Raw genomic sequence first — 14,015 nt, 5'->3', positions numbered from 1 at the left:
ATAAACAATGAAAACTTACAATAAACTTTTTTTTTACAACACACTTATTGTTAGAATTATGAAAAGAGCTGTTATATATGCGTATGTTCAGATAAGATCTTACCAGAGATGATCCTAAAACCACGAAAAACCACAGTGCTCCTTCCATGGCTCAAACGGAGTGAACCATTCGCAACTAGGCTAGTTTTGGTGTAAAATTTAATGATAAATTGTCATTAATTGCTCGCGATTGCCATACTTATCTGACGTAATACAACTTGCGCAAGTTTGCTGTGCGCTTTACTCTGTTCACAACATTTGACCTTCAATATTTTTATCGAATAAAACATTCTATCGATGCTGATATGAATATCATAGGCTCTCTACGGAACAGTAACCTATAATAAAACTATATTACTAATATTAAATAAAGGGTGTCCCAGTAAGAACGCCGGATTTGAGAAGCGTCTTATCCTTATCTGTATTTCAATAGAAATTCCCAAATTATCAGCGATGTTATCAGTATTAGGTCCCATTTGTAGTCATGAATCGCTACACGGCGGATCAATGTGTGGTCATAGATAAAGTGCACTACAAGCACGGAAGCTGCGCGCTATTTACGGCCGGGACAATGCACCAAATGAGCCATCTGTCCGAAGATTGATTTCTAAGTTAGAATAAATTGGCTCAGTTTTTTTCTGGGGATATTTAAAGTCGCTTGTTTTCGCCAATAATCCTCAACCAATCCAAGACTTGAAGGAGGAAATGATTCGTACCATTAATGGAATTCAACAGGAAGTGTGTGAAAAAGTGATGGAAAACTTTGTCAAGAGATGTCGGGCCTGTCAGTATTCAGCAGGTTGGCACTTACAAGACATAATACTCAATTACTAATCGGAGATACTATGCTTTAAGATTCATGTTTCATATTGTAAATTTAGCATGAAAATAAATGGTTTGTTAACATTTCAAATCCGGCGTTCTTATTGGGACACCCTTTAGTACTGATTATTGTTATTTATGTGCATAATAAATCATTATAAACAAATACAACAAATACGTTTTCTAGGATGGTATTGGAATTATTTACACGTTTACGATGTCAATTTGTGGTTTAAACAACGATTTCAGAAACGCTGTCACTAACAGAACTATCGGCTTGAAAATTGATTATGTAATGTGTATTAACATTTACTAGTGTACATGTTGCTCGAAATCGAGCAATTTCCAATTAGTACAGGAGTTATTTATAAACAAATAACTTGTTTAAAAACTAATAACAGTCATAATTTCCGATGATTTTTAAAGAGTCAACTAAAAGATTATTAACTAATACTCACAATTTACATAACAGTCCTATTCCAGTTTAAAGGCTTAATTTTTAATAATTAAACTGCCCATGGACAGGAAAAGGTAAGCTTACAATTTAAGTCAACGTAAAAAGGCTGCTAGCTATTTATAAAGTACCGTACCTAAGTTATTTAGCCAATTTGTAGACAATAAGGTGTAGGCCACTTCAAACTCTACAGACAGAGTTAGGCAAAAATTTGCAGAGCTCTGAAATGGTGTTATTTATATGGCTTACTCATAATAATGCCAAATCCTTTAAATAAAAATTCAATAACTAATAACTTATATCATTAAACACAAACCAACATCCAAAACTATGCACATTTTTAATACAACATAGATAATTTGCACATTGACTGTTTAAAATTAACAAATGTTTTTCTCACTATTAATGTTTGCTTGGCAACATCTGATTAGGAAAAATCTGTTTCATAATCATTGAAATAGATTTATAATAAATAATCTATCATAAAGTTTAAGATTAAGTAAACCTACCACATAGTTGTTTTATTTTTTTATCAGCTGTCTTAAATTCTGAAATAGGATTTGACAGTTCTGGTTGTTTACATTTAAAGTCAAAGCAAATGTAAACATTGTGAATTTCCTCATGCTTCCATGGAGACCAACTATTAATATTTAATTTCTGACAACAGCTGGAGTTTCAAAACAATTTTTGTTCCCCATGTTAATCTTATGGAGAAATACAAAACTTTAAAGGGCCCCAGCACCTCACTCTTTAATTATTTCCCTAAAAAGAAAGTTTCCTTCACAACTTCACGTCACGCTCTTTCCAATGAGACCAAAAACATGTCAATCGGTTCAGTAGTTTCGGAGGAGTAATTGTCACAAAAATCCTGCTTGCGTATTAAATAAGTACTAGTGTACATGTTGCTCGAAATCGAGCAATTGCAAAGAATGTACAGGAGTTATTTACAAACAAATTACTTAGTTGAAAACTTATAACAGTCATAATTTCCAATGATATTTAAAGAGCAAAAGAGCCAACTAAAAGATTATAAACCAATGGAAATACTTACAATTTACATAATAGTCCTTTTCCATTTTAAAGGGTGAGTTTTTAACAATCAAACTTCCCATGGACGGGAAAATGTAAGCTTACAATTTAAGGTCAACGTAAAAAGGCTGTCAGCTTTTATTAAGTTCCGTACCTAAGCTATCTAGCCAATTTGTAGACAATAAGGTGTAGGCTACTTTAAACTCTACAGGACAGAGTTAGGCAATAACTGGCAGAAATCTGAAATGGTGTTATTTATCATAGGCTTAGTCATATGCCAAATCCTTAAAATTTAAAATAAAAATTTAATAACTAACTTATATCATTAAACACAAACCAACATCCAAAACTATACATATTTTTAATACAACTTCGATAATTTATACATTGACTGTTTACAACATATCTTTTTCTTCTCACTATTAATTTTTGCTTCGCAACGGGAAAAATTTGTTTCATAATTATTGAAATAGATTTATAATAATCTATCATATGATTATGCGAATTGGACTGGGACGGGTGGCGTCGTCCTGTAATCCAGCAACTGGGAGGTCACGAATTGTGGATATTTATAGGGATGCACTGTGGATGCGATGCTCCCTGGTGTGGATTAACGTCCGCACTAGTGAGTACTACGACTATCCGCAGTATTATCTTGATAATTAGACCAATTCGTAAATTACAAGGAAAAATGTGGTTCGGATTCCACTATAAACTGTAGGTCCCTTAGTTGCCATTAGCTGTATGGGCTATTAATTAACAGCTGTGTCTAAGGAACATGTCGGCCTTAGTCACTAACAAGACTACAAGATCGCGCCACTCATCCTACACTCATCCTTCACTCATATTTGGGTTAAAATACGCACATAGTGGCGTCCCCATCTTAAATAATTGAATTGAATTGAATTGAATTGATTAAATAAACCTACCACATAGTTGTTTTATTTTTTTATCAGCTGTCTAAAATTGTGATAAAGGCATTTGACAGTTCTGGTAGTTTACATTTAAATGTCAAAGCAAAAGTAAACATTTAGAATTTTCTCATGGTTCCATGGAGACCAATTATCAATTTTAATTTCTGGCAACAGCTGGAGTTTCAAAACAATTTTTGATTCCCATGTTAATCTTATGGAGAAATACGAAACTTTAAAGGGCCCCAGGGCCTCACTCTCTAATTATTTCCCTAAAAAGAAAGTTTCCTGCACAACTTCACGTTACGCTCTTTCCAATGACACCAAAAACATGTCAATCGGTTCAGTAGTTTCGGAGGAGTAATTGTCACAAAATTCCTGCTTGCGTATTAAATAAGTACTAGTGAACCTGTGCGGCTCAATGCCCCGCAAAAACATATTATGAATTTAGAAAACAAATTCATCGTGTTATATATTGACTCGTCGAAAATTAAATATAGTAATAACAAAGCATTAGAAGGGAAGCGATCTAGCCATTTTCTAGCTGTATGCCTATTATATTTAGTAAATTAATAAGTGTTCAAGTTCAAGTGTGTTACAGGGTAGTTATTTTTTTTAAGAGATTTGAAAACACATTTAACAAAACATTTTATCATATGAAACCAATAGGCAGTGAATGTAGCATATACCTATGTAGCATATTTTGAGGGTCATAAAATGCTGCTTGAAGAAAACACTTTTAACAATATTTTTTTCACAAAAGCACTTCCATAAATACTATGATTTTAGTCTTAAAGTCACCTTCAGGAATATTACCCTGGTCAGAATTTTCCGTAATGAATATGCTTATCCTACTATTAAAAGATGTAGCCTTACTTAAAACAACATATACAGTATATAGTTGCTCATGACTGAAATTGGTCTGGCTAAGAACATTGCTGCTCTTTAATTAAAGTGCTTGTGCTGCAAATGCCAAAGATTACAGATATTAGCATCTTTCCATTTTAAAAGGTAACTGTGTTTCAGACGGGTAAATTTTGTATCCTCAAAATCAAAATATGTCCTTACTCACTTGTTCCATGTTAGGACTTAACATTCTACTTTACATTGTTGTTAACCGTTCTGATCACATGAAACCTTGTGCCATTAATGAGGCCCTTTTTGATGTATTAATATCAATAAAACCACTGCCTCCTTTTATTAGTATAATCTGTGTCTTGGCAATCCACTGACCTCTATATTTAAAAACTCAGTTGGATTTTTTAGATGGGTGCCTCTGCCTTCGACTGTTTTCGAGGACCCACTCTTCCCCTTGGCATACTGACAGTTAATTACCTAACTCTTGTAAAGTTCATGTAGTAATTCATTAATACTGTTAGTTTATAAAGAAAATTAGATAAAAGGTACTTGGCTTGGTGCTTTCATAACTGCAAACTCTAAATACACCCAGAAGTAAAAAAGAATCAAGTTGTTGGTAAAAAAAAAAACTATGTTTGTGTAAAAACATTATTCACATGAAGTAAATGATTTGTTTGATTTCTCGATCAGCTGTTTCGTTTCTAATGAATTAATAATGTCAAAGATTTGTGATTTTAAATACATCAATTATTATAGTAAAGTTTTCTAAATATGGTACTTATTCTCAACTAAATTTTACTATTGAACACAATCCTTGATTGAAATGTAGTATACATTAACAGTCATAATACACAGCAATTATTATGTAGTAGACTTTGACTATTTTCAGGTAACAAACATATGTTTCTGTAAATAAAAATTATCTCCCTTGTTATCCTTATGGAGAAATGCGAAACTTTAAAGGTCCCCAGGGCCTCACTCTTTAATTAGGTTTCCTGCACAACTTCACGTTACGCTCTTTCCAATGACACCACAAACATGTCAATAGGTTCAGTAGTTTCGGAGGAGTAAATGTCACAAAAATCGTGCTTGCGTATTAAATAAGTATAGACTAGTGAACCTGTGCGGCTCAATGCCCCGCAAAATAACATATGAATTTAGAAAACAAATTCAAAGCACTTCCATGAATACTACGATTCTAGCCTTAAAGTACCTACAAAATTAATGTGTAAAATTAATAAACGTATGGAGGAGTGTTCATGTTTATGTGAAATGTGTATACATTTGGTCATAATGTAGTCGATTATTATTATTGTGTGGTTTATTAATCTTCAGGAAGATTAGTCAGAGTTTTCCGTTACGAATATGCGTATCCTATTAAAAGATGTAGCCTTACTTAAAACAACATATAATATAGTTGCTCATGACTGAAATTGGTCTGGGTAAGAACAGCGCTGCAAATGCCAAAGGTAACAGAAATAAGCATCTTTCCATTTTAAAAGGTAAGTTTGTATCAGACGGGTAAATTTTTATCCTCGAAATCAAAATACGTCCCCACTCACTTGTTCCAGTTAAGACTTTACATTATATTAAGTTGTTAACCATTCTGCTCACATGAAGCCTTGTGCCATTAATAAGGCCCTTTTTGATGTATTAATATTCCTCATCAACAAAACCACTGTCCCCTTTTATTATTCTAATCTGTGTCTTGGCAATCCACTGACCTCTATATTTAAAAACTCAGTTGGAATTTCTAGATGGTTGTCTCCGCCTTCGTCTGTTTTCAAGGACCAACTCTTCTTCCCCTTGGTATACTGATAATTAATTACCTGACTTGTCAAGTTCATGTAGTAATTCATTAATACTGTTAGTTTATAAAGAAAATATGATAAAAGTTACTTGGCTTGGTGCTTTCATAACTGCAAACTCAAAATACACCCACAAGTAAAAAAGAATCAAGATATTGGTTAAAAAAAAACTATGTTTGTGTACAGTAATACAGTAACATTATTCACATGAAGTAGATGATTTGTCGATCAGCTGTTTAGCTTCAAATGAATTAATGATGTCAAAGATATGCAATTTAAATACATAAATTATTGTAGTAAAGTTTTCTAATTCATGGTAACTTATTCTCCACTAAATTTTACTATTCCCAGCATTTTAAATAAAGTAGTAAGATCCATTATGGGTAAACTTTAAGGTACACAATACTTGATTGAAATGTAGTAGGTATACATTAAAAGTCATAATACACAGCAATTATTATGTAGTAGACTTTGACTATTTTCAAGTAACAAACATATGTCACTGTAAATAAAAACTATCTCCCATGTTATCCTTATGGATACGAAACTTTAAAGGGCTCCAGGGCCTCAATCTCTCATTATTTCCCTAAAAAGAAAGTTTCCTGCACGACTTCACGTTACGCTCTTTCCAATGACACCAAAAACATGTCAATCGGTTTAGTAGTTTCGGAGGAGTAATTGTCACAAAAAATCTGCTTGCGTATTAAATAAGTACGAGAGGTCGTCCAGTGGTCGAAACTCGACCAAAAATATGTAATGTACTCACTTATCTATTTTCACCCCACACTGTAAATAAAACATGTGATTGGAGTTCCTCCATTTGTTTTGATTTTCTGTTTATATTTCGTTGTTATTTCGTAACCAGCATAGCAACGCATAAGATCCATGTTAATTTTTTCAAATTTTTAAACTCATTTTTTGTGCTTATCTTTGAGCCTATTTAAATTTATAAAGGGATTCTGCACACCTACAGGAAAATAGCTTTCCAACGGTATGCGTAGATTTTCCCTACGATTCACACGAGCTGAGAAAAAAGGTTTTAAAGAAACATGCTTGCCTATTAATATATAGATAGATAATAGACTAGTGTCCCTGTTGCTCGAATTCAAGCAATTGCTAAGAATTAAAGGCGTTTTTTTTTTTAACGAATAACAGTAATAATTTCTGATGACTTAATAATTTCTAAAAGATTCGACTCAAAGATTTTGGAAATTCGCATGATGTAGGTACATAACAGATCAATATAATCACAATTTCTTGTAAATATCTTATCATTTTTTTAAGCTGATCTTTTTTAGTGTTTTCTACAAAAATAGCCTTACTCCTAGCCGCATTAGGTTGCCCAGCATTATAAATTCTAATAAAAACATTTCTATTTCTTCTCCCTGGTGGTGTTCTATGACTTTCCTATGTTTCCATAGTTTGCAAACGGGCTCTTTCAAAGATTAATAAGAAATGCAGCACCCTGTTAATTCAGTTTTCTTTTTAAGATATCAATTTATACAGGCTCTATCTATTTTTTCATTGTAATATTTACGCCAGCCCACATTCAAATAGTAAACATTTCATTTCAACGAAGTCAGTTGGTTGTGTGTAGCAAACTGTTAAATTAGCAAACTTATTGACTGTTTACAATTAACATATGTTCTTCTTCTCACTTTTAATTTCTGACAACAGCTGGAGTTTCATAACAATTTTTGTTTCCCATGTTAATCTTATGGAGAAATACGAAACTTTAAAGGGCCCTAGGGTGTCACTCTCTAATTATTTCCCTAAAAAGAAAGTTTCCTGCACAACTTCACGTTACGCTCTTTCCAATGAGACCAAAAACATGTCAATCGGTTCAGTAGTTTTGGAGGAGTAATTGTCACAAAAATCCTGCTTGCGTATTAAATAAGTACTAGTGAACCTGTGCGGCTCAATGCCCCGCAAAATAACATATGAATTTAGAAAATAAATTCATCGTGTTATATATTGACTCGACGTCGAAAATTAAATACAGTAATAATAAAGCCTTAGAAGGGAAGCATACATATTATATTTAGTAAATTAATAAGTGTTCAAGTTCAAGTGTGTTCCTAGTTATTTTGTAAAGATGTTTAAAACACATTTAACAAAACATTTTATCATATCAAACCAATAGGCTTAGGGTCTTACAATGCTGTTTGAAGAATATAATTTTAAAAATAAACACTAAAAAAACAATATTTTTATCACAAAAGCACTTCCACGAATACTACGATTTTAGTCTTAAAGTTACCTTCAGGAAGATTTACCCTGTTCAGAATTTTCCGTAATGAATATGCGTATCCTAATAAAAGATGTAGCCTTACTTAAAACAACATACAATATAGTTGCTCATGACTGAAATTGATCTGGGTAAGAACAGTGCCGATCTTTAATTAAAGGGCTTGTGCTGCAAATGCCAAAGATAACATAAATTAGCATCTTTCCATTTTAAAAGGTAACTTAAGTTTGTTTCAGACGGACACATTTGTATCCTCGAAATCAAAATATGTCCCCACTCACTTGTCCCAGTTAAGACTTTACATTCTATTAAGTTGTTAACCATTCCGATCACATGAAGCATTGTGCCATTAATGAGGCCCTTTTTGGTGTATTAATATTCCAAATAAAACCACTGCCCCCTTTTATTAGTCTAATCTGTGTCTTGGCAATCCACTGACCTCTATATTTAAAAACTCAGTTGGATTTTCTAGATGGGTTTCTCCGCCTTCGTCTGTTTTCGAGGACCCACTCTTCTTCCCCTTGGCATACTGACAGTTAATTACCTAACTTGTCAAGTTCATGTACTAATTCATTAATACTGTTAGTTTATAAAGAAAATTATATCAAAGTTACTTGGCTCGGTGCTTTTATAACTGCAAACTCAAAATACACCCAGAAGTAAAAAAGACTCGAGTTAAAAAAACTATGTTTGTGTAACAACATTATTCACATGAAGTAGATGATTTGTTTGATTTGTCAATCAGCTGTTTTGTTTAAAATGATTTAATAATGTCAAAGATTTGTGATTTTAAATACATAAATTATTATAGTAAAGTTTTCTAAATCATGGTAACTTATTCTCAACTAAATTTTACTATTCCCAGCATTAAAATAAAGTAGGGCCTATTAAGATCCATTATGGGTAAACTTTAAGGTACACAATCCTTGATTGAATTGTAGTATACATTAACAGTCATAACACACAAGCAATTATTATGTAGTAGACTTTGACTATTTTCAAGTAACAAACATATGTTTCTGTAAATAAAAATCATCTCCCATGTTATCCTTATGGAGAAATGTGAAACTTTAAAGGGCCCCAGGGCCTCACTCTCTAATTATTTCCTTAAAAAGAAAGTTTCCTGCACAACTTCACGTTACGCTCTTTCCAATGACACCAAAAACATGACAATCGGTTCAGTAGTTTCGGAGGAGTAATTGTCACAAAAAAACTGCTTGCGTATTAAATAAGTACGAGTAATGTCCAGTGGTCGAAAATCGACCAAAAATATGTAATGTACTCACTTATGTTAATGTTTCACCCTACACTGTAAATAAAACATGTGATTGGAGTTTCTTCCATTTGTTTTGATTTTCTGTTTATATTTCGTTGTTATTTCGTCACCAGCATGGCAACGCATAAGATCCATGTAAATTTTTTCAAATTTTTAAACTAATTTTTGCGCTTATCTTTGAGCCTATTTAAATTTATAAAGGGATTCTGCACACCTACAGGAAAATAGCTTTCTAACGGTATGCGTAGATTTTCCCTACGATGCACACGAGCTGAGAAAAAAGGTTTTAAAGAAACATGCTTGCCTATTAATATATAGATAGATAGATAGATTATAAAAATAATTTGTTTTTATAGCAAACCGATCCCTAAATATTTATTTTTGTAGACATATTGGGTATAAATTAAAACTCTATCCTCTAAATATGCCTTTTGTGGCCTCTAAATATGCCTTTTGCGGCCGTTTGGATAATGATCCCGTGAAAGCCCTGTTGTAATATTTGATACTCTGTCTTTCCTTCTTTAGTTTATGTATAGTTTGTTAAATCATATGTTATTTATGTTTTTGTTAATTGACTGTTTGTGCTCAATCCTCTAACATGTTTAAGTATCATTCCTAAGTAAATTAAAGCCTTGTTCTTATCAGGTAATCAATTTCATTTCTATTACAATTTAATTTACTTAGATCAAGAAGAATGGACCGTCTTCTATGTCCAAATATACTAGAGTTGAATCCAGAATCAAACTATTCATCTACAGTTTGGAATCACTGGCAACACAGATTCAAAAATTTTATTAAAAGTACAAATGCTAATGAGGAAGAGAAATTTCGTCTTCTTATCAATTACATATTACCTACCATATATGAATACGTAAGTCAATGCCATTCTTACAATGAAGCTTTAACTGTCCTCAAAAATTTGTTAAACCTGTAAACGAGGTTCTTGCTAGACATAACCTCTTTACTCGCCGTCAAGAAACAAATGAGACTGTTGACCGGTATTTAGAACCATTTAGACTACTTAGTCGCGACTGCCAATTCAAAGCAGTTACAGCGGAAAGCAATCGTGATGACTGCATTCGTGACTCATTTATTAGAGGTCTTCTAAGTCCCGTAATACGGCAACGCCTACTCGAAAATGAAAATTTGACTTTGGTGGATGCTCATGCTCAAGCTCGTGCTTTGGAGATGGCTCAACTGCATTCCTTGCAGTATGACACTCCTTGTGCAACGATAAATGCTGTTTCAATTGACTTATTGACTAAGGACTCTGCTACTGATAAAACCACTAGTATTAGTCACGACCCTGCTGTAGGAGCTGTGCGTTCCAAAAGCTACTTTTGTGGTGGATTTAGACATCCTCGCATAAACTGTCCAGCAAAGGACCAAACTTGTAATAGTTGTGGAAAGACAGGCCATTTTCAGAAAGTTTGCCAGTCACAATCAAAGAAAACTACTTCTGCTATTCAAAATTCTGTGTGTGAAATTCCTTGTTCTATCTCACACCAGTCCAAAGTTAAAACCATTGTCACTATTAACGGTTTCAAGGTTAAAGGTATGCTTGATTCTGGAAGTGACTTAAGCTTGATTGATGACAAAGTAGCCTGTCAACTAAATTTGAAAATTCACAAGATGAATGAAGAGGTGGGATTAACATCCAATAATCATAAAAATCACTGGCAATTGCAACGTAACTCTTGAGATGCTTGGTCATAAATACCCTCATACCAAACTTTCTGTTATGTCTAACCTCTGTTCAGAGATATTTGTAGGACGAGATTTACTGCAACTTCATTCATCAGTTCACTTTGAGTTTGGAGGAGATAAGGATCCTCTAGTTGTAAGTGCTCTTACTGCTGCAAACGTTGAACCTGCTAATCTATTTACCAACCTGACTTCTGATTGTAAACCTATAGCTATCAAATCCATTCGCCATTCACTCAACGATTCTCAGTTCATTGAAGCAGAAGTGAATAAGCTGTTAAATGATGGAATCATTAAAAAGAGCAATTCACCATGGCGTACCCAAGTGCTTGTTACTTCTTCACAAAATCACAAGAAAAGGATGGTCATAGATTATTCTAGACCAATAAACCGCTTCACAGGATTGGATGTCTACCCAATCTCTTCCATTAATGAAATAATCTCTAAAATTGCTCGTTACAAAGTCTTTAGTACGATAGATTTGAGAAGTGCCTATCATCATGTCCCTATGTGGCTAAGCCATAAGACTGTACATAACAAATGTTTTTATTTTCATATGCTTTATAACACAGATGATATTTGGCTGGTGATTGTAAATAAACTATTTGGAATGAAAACTTAACTGGATGAAATGAGTGTTCTTTATTCTTTTAACTAAAATTTTATCCATTAAACAAATCCAATTCTTAACTTATATAAACTAACTAACAAGAAACTCAAAACTATACTTCTAAACTTTACTCAACTAAATTTATATACACGCTTTCACACTTAAAACTTTTAACTGGTCCAGAAAAATAACTCAATCCTCAATACAAATTTCGCGTCATGGTAGCAGAGCGTTGACGGACTTTTTCCGTGGTTGGAGATCCCCAAGGCAAGGGTATAGTAAAAACTCAGAAATGTCTTCTCAACGGCTACGTAAGAACTACATCGAGGCAAGCAAACGATTGAAGACTGCAATTGCCGAAGCCAACGACTTTAGGTTAGGAGGCACGACGTTATCACTGACCACGCTGATCCTGACCGGCAGTCTAGACATAACCACAGAAAACGTACTACTATAACCCAGAATGCCAACCGCATGGTAAAAAGCATTAAGCGGTTTGAGAGAGCTTTGCCTGTCAATCCGTAGGCAGCGCCACCAGCGTTGCTATGCTATTGCATGACAAGCCTACGGATTGACAGGCAAAGCTCTCTCAAACCGCTTAGTGCTTTTTACCATGCGGTTGGCATTCTGGGTTATAGTAGTACGTTTTCTGTGACATAACCCCCGCCCGATCACGTCGTGTCCCGTTACCGCTATAGTATTATCTTTAGTTTTTAACCTTAAATGTTAGTTTCTATGTTCGTGTACGTGTGCGTGTTAAATGTATTTATTTATTACGAATTGACGACCTTCAAATGAAGCGAGAAGACATCTGTACTGGCCCGACGATGACTCCTTTGTGAGTCGAAACCGGTTGCAATTTAGCAACACATTGATCACATAGATGCAGGTATTTACACAATTATTTAGGAAGTAAATTCGCTTAGGGCTCTGCCCCAGAAGCCTTTAAAGATCCCTCCACAGATTTGTTTATATTTTGGCCATGTGGATAATACTTTTTAATAAAACAGCTGTTAATTTAAAAATTGTATTTTAAACAACACACATTTATTAGGAGTTAGTACAGGTTTTTGTCTATGGTACAGGTAAAATTATACCGTACTAAAAAACCAGTAGAAAACATAAAAATTGGTCCGTTCATGATAATTGCAGGAAACGTAGTACTTACCATTAAGTTTTGTAATCTGAAGAGTCCCTAGTGATTGTGGGGGCGGAAGTACCATTTTATGGGGGTTAAGGTTTATGGGGGTAGTGATTTTGATAAAATTTTTATTTATGGGATCCAAGCAAGTGAGGTGTTGTTTTATATGTTTCTTAGGATGCAGAATCGAACAAGAACATAAAAAATGCAATACAACCTACAGTGTATTAGACAAAATCGAATTTATTCTTGAAAAACTAAATATGACAAATTAATTCAGGAAATAATCCAGTTAATATCAATTATAACAAAATGCATCATGAGTTTATGTCATATGTTAAAGTTGTGCCGAAAATTAACCAAGAAACTAGTAGTTAATTACGCCTCTTTAAGCACCACGTGTCATATTGTTCATCAGCTACTGATGCATCATCACCATCCATGGAATCGTCAGGGTCTCTAACTCGTTCTTCTCCATCATCGACTTGACTTGATGCTGACAGCTAAGTGGGTATTGGTGGCAGAAACATATTTCAGTTCTGGTGGTGATCCTGCAACTTAGGGCGAAGATAATATATAAGACCATGAATGTAAAACCGCCAAGACCCCAATTTTTAAGGATCTTGGTCACCCGTAATGACGTCATCAAAATGGCGCTCGTAAGCGGATGCTGGGTCTGGTTATATATAATACCAAAATGCCTGAACCGATTTTAATGAAATTCGGCATACAAAATTTTACGTTTAGACGGGCACACATAAGAATCTCCAATTTTGACCCCACAAATCCCCAGAAAACCCAGTTCTCGTGGTCTGATCATGCTGGTTCGCGAACTCATTCGAGAAACGTAGGTTTACACGTTTTTTACCAAATTTCGTCAACATTGGGTAATTTTTACTTGAGTTATCGTGTTAACGTTCTTTAAAAAGTACTCGTCTACAGTCATTAACACTGTTAAAGTTTGATGTTATGTTGTACAGATAAGTACAAAAGATCTTTTGATGATTCTAACGAGTTCGCAAACAGCATGATCAAACCATGGGAACGGGGTTTTATGGGGAACTTATGGGTCAAAATTGGGTTTTGTCATGTATAACCCTCTGCACATAAAATTT

The 14,015-nt window shown here is 33.9% G+C and overlaps 2 protein-coding genes across 5 annotated transcripts in view; one reads left to right on the top strand and one right to left on the bottom strand.

Moving 5' to 3' along the window:
- The window catches only part of LOC128994607 (uncharacterized), a 28,527-nt gene extending 28,323 nt beyond the window's left edge, over positions 1–204 (bottom strand). For both annotated transcript variants that reach the window (XM_054419271.1, XM_054419272.1), the window contains exon 1: positions 104–204. In XM_054419271.1, the coding sequence (XP_054275246.1) occupies positions 104–148 (45 nt within the window). In that variant the 5' untranslated portion in view covers positions 149–204. The remainder of the gene's footprint in view (positions 1–103) is intronic.
- LOC128994606 (inactive dipeptidyl peptidase 10-like) overlaps positions 1–14,015 on the top strand; it is a 221,978-nt gene that overhangs the window by 131,941 nt on the left and 76,022 nt on the right. The gene's annotated exons all lie outside the window — the stretch shown is intronic.

The sequence above is a fragment of the Macrosteles quadrilineatus genome, unplaced genomic scaffold (assembly GCF_028750875.1).
Source record: "Macrosteles quadrilineatus isolate MER2022 unplaced genomic scaffold, UCM_ALF_1.0 Scaffold_5__1_contigs__length_97177068, whole genome shotgun sequence".
Classification (NCBI taxonomy): domain Eukaryota; kingdom Metazoa; phylum Arthropoda; class Insecta; order Hemiptera; family Cicadellidae; genus Macrosteles; species Macrosteles quadrilineatus.
This window is presented reverse-complemented; position numbering and strand designations above follow the sequence as displayed.